General features: G+C 43.7%; 1 protein-coding gene across 2 annotated transcripts; it reads right to left on the bottom strand.

Moving 5' to 3' along the window:
• Window positions 1–766: 766 nt before the first annotated feature.
• Window positions 767–9,050, bottom strand: vti1b (vesicle transport through interaction with t-SNAREs 1B). 2 transcript variants are annotated; one of them, XM_034078561.1, is made up of 6 exons: window positions 8,787–9,050; window positions 8,621–8,679; window positions 7,948–8,139; window positions 5,903–6,076; window positions 2,135–2,196; window positions 767–1,800 (listed from the first exon to the last, which is right to left on the bottom strand). In XM_034078561.1, the coding sequence occupies exons 1-6, from the start codon at window positions 8,881–8,883 to the stop codon at window positions 1,710–1,712; spliced, it is 675 nt and encodes a 224-aa protein (XP_033934452.1). In that variant the 5' UTR covers window positions 8,884–9,050; the 3' UTR covers window positions 767–1,709. The 2 variants fall into 2 exon arrangements, 1 of the variants encoding a protein (XP_033934452.1); XR_004551532.2 differs by having other exon boundaries at window positions 1,764–1,800; window positions 2,135–2,455.
• Window positions 9,051–9,297: the final 247 nt, after the last annotated feature.

Here is a 9,297-nt window from a genome sequence, read left to right as displayed (position 1 = left end):
TTGATGGGTCACTTTTTGCCATTTAATATTCAAACAAATCTCTCAATTTCAGACCATTTCGTTTTTTAAATAGTGTTTTTTTGGTTTATGATAATGAGTTCTGTCTACAATTCTTAGATCTCTCTTCTATGTTAGGAGAACAATTGGTAGGATTTTACAAACAAAATTAAATTAGATTAAACTTTCTTGTCATTGCCCAACGAACTACAGTTTGCATCCAAACATTTTCACCGAGGGCCACATACAGAAAGGGGGTGCGGCGGTGGTGGTGACAAGCCCAAATATATACTACTATTATTTAAAGTAGGTTAAAACCCGGTTTTGTTTTAGTATTGCAAAGGGAGCATGAAGGCAGCATTTCAGATTGCAGCACCAATAATAAATCAGAAGTGTCCTCCTCCTCTCTCCACCTGCTGCTCAGTCTCACAACATGTTTGCCTGGCATCACACCAGCCAGGCGTGATATCGCGACGGCAGATGTGCCACTTGAAAACACAGCACTTAAAAATAACCTTATCAGCGATTATTTGAGAATTAGGAGCGTAGTAACAGATGCTGTTTGCGCAGCACTAACCTGAGGCAGACCCGCCGGATGTTTTTCTGACCGCTGTCGACATCACACTGACGTTAACCATTAGCTTCAGTGACGCTGGGGAATAAAGGAAAACTGAAGCGTTTTTTTAAATAGCGATTTCTGTATTATACAGTGATTAGACAGACATTATTTACTGTTAAGAACATAGCATGTAGTACAAGCTTCCACCCATATTTTGTATCGACATCTCAAGTTTATTACAGTATTGGGAAACTGGGCATGATGACAGATTAAACTGGTGCCATTTAATCAAATACTGTTATTATATAATGGCCCCTCTAAATCCACTTAATGGTCGATATCGGAGTTGATTCTTCATTTTAAATGCTTTTTTTCCAGGCTGAATGACTTATTCCAGTGCAAATCTCTATTAATCAGATGAAATGTGGTGCTTCTGCATGATTCTTCGTGGAGGAGCTTAGTTTTACAGATATTAAACACCATCATGTTATCCTGTTAGACATTTGGGAGAATTATCATAATAAGCAAACAAGTTATTGGGTTATGGACACAACTATTTTCGGTAAGGTCACAATGACTTTGACATTTTACCAACACATTGTAATCAGTTTGTTCTTGGCCCAAAATGGATGTTTGTGCCACGACATTTCCTCCAGGTGATTGAGATAGCACGTTCACAAGAACAATTCTACGGACAATTCTAAAACACACACTGCATACACGTTCTACTTTTGAGTACGCACTGCAGGAAAATCGTAGTCGACTAAGAATGTCTGCTCGAGGACAGCCCTAAGCAAAAGTGTTTGTGTGACGAATAATAAAGAATCCCATTCCCAGACCGTCTGCACCATCAGTAACACTTCTCAAGTGCAGCCACCAGACGATCTTGACATGAACTTAGGGGTGAATACATCCTGATGAGCTTCTTCTGGGGTCTGTGGCAGCAAATCCAGAAACGCCCCCTGCAGAGCATCCGGGGTAATAACAGTCTGATGAAAAAGTGCAAATCCCAGGTCCCGTTTCTGTAGATTCGGTCCTTTAACAAGTTCAAAGATTTACGTTTCGTCCCGGAATCCCCGCTGAGTAAAAGTTCACTTAATAGATGAAAAGTATTTACTGCAGGAAGTCAGATTCTGGATTGTAAGTTTGCTCATCATCGGAAGAACTTGAGATAAACCGCAGCTGCTAGAATCGCCAACTCCATTATGATGATGACGCCGAGCAGCAGCTTGTTGGTCATCAGCCTACAGCACCAGAAGAAGGAGACGGATGTTTAGTTGAAGACATGGGAGGATAGGAACATTTAATCATGTCATGATTATCCTGTACAAAAACAACTTCATTTCACATCATTATCCCGAGGAAATATGCAATTAATTAATTCACAGCGATAAACTTAATGAGTGGTTTTTAATGAAAGTCTACGGTCATACAAACTACAGAGACTTCTCTCGTCCTCAAAATGAAAGCATGCAAAAACAGAGAATAATGGAAACACGATTTCTCAACATTCAATTTATTGGGAACAAATAAAACAAGATAACTGAATTGTATAATCTTTTCAGGGGAAGCACTTACCGTCGTGATAACGCACGAAGAATCTTCCTACTTTTGCTGAGGTTCTCTCCGGTATCCACCAACTTAAATAAAACAAGACACAGAATTTGACAACAACAAATAGCCTCTGTTAGGGAATCATTTGCTTAGGTATTCGACCTTCGACACAGCTCATCATGTTCTCCTCTCACGGTCTCTTTCCCACGGCACAGGTCTACGGCCTTGGGTGTTGCTGCTATCTCTCTTAAGGAGGGGCAGCTTGGGCGCATTGTTGTTGCCAGTCTATGACCGAGCACAAGCCGCCATGTTCAGGGACGTAGGTTCCCTGGCGCTCATTCTTTCCTATGGACGACAGCTCTCGTTAGATTCAGGGTCCATAATGTTTAGTCTCGCTGATGAAGAATGTTGATTATTACACTCCGAACTAGTTAAAACCTCGAGCTGCAGAAGAGTTCTTCAGAATTGGTTTGGCAGCCGCCGTGTCAACTCGTGACACACCACCGGTTTTGTCAGTTCTCCGGCCAAATCTCCGAATAAACCGTCAGTGTTTGCCATCAAAGCTCCAGCTCTCCTCGGGCCTCTGAGTCCTGTTTCCAATTGCTTCAGAAGTTTCCCCCGCAGTCTCTTTACTTACAGTTCTTACTAAAACCTGGGCCTTTTCACTTTTTTTGACACCAAATGTTGTAAAAATGCTGGACTGCTTTCAAAACTCTATTCCACAAGAAGCTGAATCAGGGCACTCAGATATCTAGCATACAGTATCTTACATCTCTTCCTATACATCGTTATAATCAGGGGTGCACATAACGGGTGCACATAACGGGTACGCATGCGCGGCAACAATCTGAATTGCGTAACGTCACTTGTGTCACGACGCGCCTTTGCGTACCTCAAAACAAAACATATTTTGTCGACACGTGTTTCTTGTCAACAGTCAATGGAGTAAACTAGGAGACATGTACAAAGACATTAAGCAGCTACGGTGCCGCTTCGATCCCTGCAAACACTCTTCGGACTTTCTGTGACTGACTGAACTGGAGCCGGCCGAGCCGCGCAGGACATAACCGACGGACCTGCGCAGCTTACAGGAGGCAGAGGCTTAGAGCACCGGACGACAGAGCTGGTGCCGTGTGCACAGACGGGGTTAACGTCGGTATGAACAACAGAATTGTGCCAAAACTCCGCCAACTGGCTGCGGTGGGAGACTCCCCTGAGCACACTCTGTGCCCCGAGCGCACTCTGTGCCCCGCGCGCACTCTGTGCCCCGCGCGCACTCTGTGCCCCGAGCGCACTCTGTGCCCCGAGCGCACTCTGTGCCCCGAGCGCACTCTGTGCCCCGCGCGCACTCTGTGCCCCGCGCGCACTCTGTGCCCCGAGCGCACTCTGTGCCCCGAGCGCACTCTGTGCCCCGAGCGCACTCTGTGCCCCGAGCGCACTCTGTGCCCCGCGCGCACTCTGTGCCCCGCGCGCACTCTGTGCCCCGAGCGCACTCTGTGCCCCGAGCGCACTCTGTGCCCCGCGCGCACTCTGTGCCCCGCGCGCACTCTGTGCCCCGCGCGCACTCTGTGCCCCGAGCGCACTCTGTGCCCCGAGCGCACTCTGTGCCCCGAGCGCACTCTGTGCCCCGAGCGCACTCTGTGCCCCGCACGCACTCTGTGCCCCGAGCGCACTCTGTGCCCCGAGCGCACTCTGTGCCTCGAGCGCACTCTGTGCCCTGAGCACACTCTGTGCCCCGCACGCACTCTGTGCCCTGAGCACACTCTGTGCCCCGCGCGCACTCTGTGCCCCGAGCACACTCTGTGCCCCGCGCGCACTCTGTGCCCTGAGCACACTCTGTGCCCCGCGCGCACTCTGTGCCCTGAGCACACTCTGTGCCCTGCGCGCACACACTGGAGAACTGGGCAAAATCAGCTGATCACAACGTCCACGCTCTGTGGTCAAGCTGCTGCAGTTTCATTTACAACAAAGTGGAGTAAAACACACAGTTACAAACTTCCTCAGGGGGTTAATGGAAGAGTTTGAAATCAGACAGAGGTGGAAGAAGTACTCAGATCTGGTACTTGAGTAAAAGTAGAAGTACTCAGGTCTGTACTTGAGTAAAAGAAGAAGTACTCAGATCTTGTACTTGAGTAAAAGAAGAAGTACTCAGATCTTGTACTTGAGTAAAAGAAGAAGTACTCAGGTCTGTACTTGAGTAAAAGAAGAAGTACTCAGGTCTGTACTTGAGTAAAAGAAGAAGTACTCAGATCTTGTACTTGAGTAAAAGAAGAAGTACTCAGATCTTGTACTTGAGTAAAAGTAGAAGTACTCAGGTCTTGTACTTGAGTAAAAGAAGAAGTACTCAGATCTTGTACTTGAGTAAAAGTAGAAGTACTCAGGTCTTGTACTTGAGTAAAAGAAGAAGTACTCAGATCTTGTACTTGAGTAAAAGAAGAAGTACTCAGGTCTGTACTTGAGTAAAAGAAGAAGTACTCAGGTCTTGTACTTGAGTAAAAGAAGAAGTACTCAGGTCTGTACTTGAGTAAAAGTAGAAGTACTCAGATATTGTACTTGAGTAAAAGAAGAAGTACTCAGGTCTGTACTTGAGTAAAAGAAGAAGTACTCAGGTCTGTACTTGAGTAAAAGAAGAAGTACTCAGGTCTTGTACTTGAGTAAAAGAAGAAGTACTCAGGTCTTGTACTTGAGTAAAAGTAGAAGTACTCAGGTCTGTACTTGAGTAAAAGTAGAAGTACTCAGATCTTGTACTTGAGTAAAAGAAGAAGTACTCAGGTCTGTACTTGAGTAAAAGAAGAAGTACTCAGGTCTTGTACTTGAGTAAAAGAAGAAGTACTCAGGTCTTGTACTTGAGTAAAAGAAGAATTACTCAGGTCTGTACTTGAGTAAAAGTAGAAGTACTCAGATCTTGTACTTGAGTAAAAGAAGAAGTACTCAGGTCTGTACTTGAGTAAAAGAAGAAGTACTCAGGTCTTGTACTTGAGTAAAAGAAGAAGTACTCAGATCTTGTACTTGAGTAAAAGTAGAAGTACTCAGATCTTGTACTTGAGTAAAAGTAGAAGTACTCAGATCTTGTACTTGAGTAAAAGAAGAAGTACTCAGATCTTGTACTTGAGTAAAAGAAGAAGTACTCAGATCTTGTACTTGAGTAAAAGTAGAAGTACTCAGATCTTGTACTTGAGTAAAAGTAGAAGTACCAGAGTGTAGGAATACTCTGTTACAGTAAATGTCCTGCATTCAAAATGTTACTCAAGTGAAAGTAGAAAAGTATTCTCATCAAAATCTAGTGAAAGTAGCGACAGTAAAAGTAGTCGTTTGGATTGGTCCATTTCAGAATAATATATATGATACGTTTTATAATGATTGATCATGAAAGGTGCAGCTAATTTTACAAATTAGATCAAAGTCAAGTCAAGTACAAATATCTCAAAATTGTGCTTAAGTAGAGTACTTGAAGAAGTGTACTTCGTAACTTCCCACATCTGAAATCAGATGTGACTTCAAGTCATGCGATCATTTCTTAGTATTGTACCTCAGGAAATGCAAGGACTTCACAGTTTTGGCAACAAGTTTTGGAGAAAGCAAATCGGAGGCTTAAAAAGAGACAGGGAGGTGCATCTTCATCATCTTCATCATCGAGCATGCAAGAAGTGTAAATAGAGGACAGTGAAGGAGACACTGAGGAGGAGCCCGCTTCGTGTGGGGTGAGTACCACACGCTGTCTCCTGGTGCTCTTCTGAGTAAGTCACTAAAGAGGTTATGTGCACCCCTGGTTATAAGGACCCAACATCTCACTTTGCTCCTGGCGCGGTCCAGCTGCTCGCGCTGCCCTCCCAGCTCCTCGATGATGTCGGTGCCGACCTGATCCGTCTCGGCTGCGATGCGAAGAGTTCTCTCGATGCTCTGACTGGCGTTGGTCAGAGAGTCGGTGCCCTGCAGCAGCAGCGCTCTCTGGGTCTGGGTCTGGGTCTGAGGGAGAGGAGCACGTTACAACCAGGCGGAAAACCAGGAAAGTAGAGTGGAGAAACTACCGTACTTTTCGGACTATAAGCCGCGACTTTTTTCCCCATTTTTTGTGTACAGCTAACGGCCACTAGGGAACCTCCTAAATCTATGGGTTTTACAGGTCAAATTAACCACCTTTAACGCTACGGGCTCTATGACCGGTCCGCGCCCGCCACCTTTAAGGGGCGGGCTCGAGCAGGAAAAGCTGGAGGCCGGAAAAGAGTGAGACAGGTCGCGCGCCAAAGTAAAAGTGGAACCGAGAGACAGAACGAGAGCAAGACCGACGGACAGTTTAGCTGCTGCGGCTTATATGCAGGTGCGCTTTATAGTCCGGAAAGTACGGTACATGCTATTAGCTTTGGATCGTGCCTCTCAATAGTTTTAAAGGTCAACTCAAACAATGGCTGAGAAACACACGATCACCACTTTAACACAGGGGTATCTCCTCTCGCACTTTATGTATCGATGCTGCTATGTTGTATTACCATGTCCTAAATACTTGGGTATTCTTACTCTTGCATTTTATGTATTTGTACTGCTATGTTTGTAATTTTCATTTTCTTAATGTTTTATGTGAGCGACAGCGGATGGAAAGTAGCTCAAAGCTAAATCCGGCATATTTCATGTTTTAAGTGTTCATTAGTGTCCCTGCCAAATAAACAAATAGATGTAAAAGAAGAGAGAGTTGCAGCTTTCTGGGAGATAACAGAATAATATCTGAACGCTGCTTCTCCACGTTTAGTTCTCACGGTGTTTCTGTTCACAGGTCATAGAGCACCTCACACTGTCGACAGCTGTGTGTTTCAGTCATTTTACATTACGATAGTCTTCACTCAATAACACTGAAGCAGACCACCTGCAGACCACCCGAGAGCTCTGGAGGGTTCAGATTGTAGAAGAAGTTTCATTAAAATCCATGTTCGTCAAAAGTAACATCATTATTATCCTTTTAGACATTTGTGTGGACTGTCGTGTAAAAGCTATTGCGTTATGGACAGAAATGTGTTGTTTAAGGACGCATTGACTAGACCCATCATCAAGAAATGCCCTCGAGGCGTTCTTGTGATATCCTGTTTTACGAGAATGGGCGGGCGATTAAAAAAAATGACAAAGCGTTCAAAATCACATCCTTAATCTTTCCTTATAAATGTGTACTGTCGTCTGCAGGGGTTAGTCTGTAGGAAAGGAAATGTGTCAACTTTTCCTTGAACTTCTACATTCACCTCGAGTTAGTTTTTACATAAAGCAGAAAAGAGAAGTCTTGCTTTCGATCTGTGGCTGAAAATAAGTTTTTCCACATTCGTTTACACCCGAAACATTTCCTGCTTCACACTTCCTTGTAATTGTTCATGTTGGGAAAATACTGAATGTCCTCTTCCAACATGAGAGTAGCATGCTAACAAAGGTATCCCAACTGTAGCTGTGAACATGACAGCATGTGTGATGACCTGGAAGAGCATCAGGACTGTTTGAGGCAGATGATAGCTATGTGATTAACATGAGGATTCAGCCTCTATGGAGAGAGACATCAAGCATGCTCATTTCTGACGTGGAGCTAATCTGAAGTAAACATTGAAGACTGCTTTCTATTCCTCCATCTTGTGACTGTGTGACTCCCTCTCTTGATATCAGCATGTGAAGGACACTGCTCAGGAACTAGTTGATGCTCTGTATGTGATGACTCCTTTCATTCTGGAGAGGATCACAGATACGTGGATCCTGAGGCTGAAGCTCAAGCCGGGGACGAGGGATATTTTCCAGTTGATAACCCTCATGATGAGATGACACGGTGCCCGAACAGCATTTCTAACATATCACAGCCAACACACACTCACACTCTGCTGGTTTTCGTACGAGTAGACGCCTGGATGACTCCCCACCCCCGCCTGAGAAGAGGACCCAGAATCGGAGGTCTTCATGTCTCTCTGCAGCTTCCCCAGGTCTCGGTTGTACATCCGCAGCTTTGTGCTCATCATGTTTCTGAAGGCGGACGGAGCAGAACGCAGCTCTTCATCCATTCCCTGTAACTGAAGACATAAAGACGGAGACATTCAAGAGAAAGCTCCGTCTCTGTGAAGTGACAGTGTTTAACTAGTTATAACAATAGTGGTGGAAAGTGCATTTACCCTGCCACTTTAAAGTTCATAAAAGAAAAAAAGAAAAACACAAGTAAAATAGAATAATATGAATAAGACGTAAGAGCTGTAAAAAAAACACATACATGCATTAAGAAAAACGATACAAATATATATAAATCTAATTGCATTTAATGCATATTTTGCAGTGTGTGTCGTCTCTTATTTATTTGGTGGTCCTATTGCTTTGAGGAAAAAGCAGTAGATATATATCAGACATAGTGTACATATTTTTTAACAGCTATTTATCAAATGTTTATTGTACTTTTGGAGGTATTTTTATGTTTTAGGTACATCCTTTCTTATTTATACATACACATATAACACATACAAAACAACAGATATTGAACAGATAATAAAGAGAGCAGCTCACCACTTCCTCAGCCTCTCCCTTCCTCTCATCGAAGGTCCTCACCAGTCTCTTCCTCTCCTCTGTAAACAACAACAACAACATCCAGTGTCACAGCACAGAAAACACATTTATTACACTGTTAGCTACCGTTAGCATTAGCTTATAAAACAACAACAACAACATTTACCTCCCTGGCTCCTCAGAGCTTTCTCCGGCAGCAGCTTCAGCTCCTCGAACAGAGATTTGTAGATCTCATGGAGCTTCTCAAATTCCTCCGACGACATTTCTGAGTAGCTAAACTGCCTTTTATCCTAAAGATAATGGTGTGGTGTTGTTTTTAAAAACAGCTCTCAAGAGGTTAATCTAAAAGCACAATTGTTAGTTTTGATGTTGACGTTAATCAGATGCACGAGACGCTTCCGCTTTGAGGTCCTCGTGATACAACGGCAAAAACTCCGGATTAAAAATAAAAATAACTCGGTTTTTATTTATTTAAAACATAGAATAGGAATATAAACTACATTTAAGATACCAAATAGGAATAGCACGTACACAGATTATAACACATGTTGATGAAATACATGTTTAAACAACCGTTATCCAGGCACTACGCAGACAGTTTACGCGGTGCATCATGGGATATGATGTTTTCTAACTAAATTATGAACGCTCCACAACAATTTTACTAGTAAGTAATG

Source organism: Pseudochaenichthys georgianus, unplaced genomic scaffold (assembly GCF_902827115.2).
Source record: "Pseudochaenichthys georgianus unplaced genomic scaffold, fPseGeo1.2 scaffold_444_arrow_ctg1, whole genome shotgun sequence".
Lineage (NCBI taxonomy): Eukaryota > Metazoa > Chordata > Actinopteri > Perciformes > Channichthyidae > Pseudochaenichthys > Pseudochaenichthys georgianus.
The sequence above is the reverse complement of the archived record's forward strand: the minus strand, read 5'-3'. Positions and strand labels throughout refer to the sequence as shown.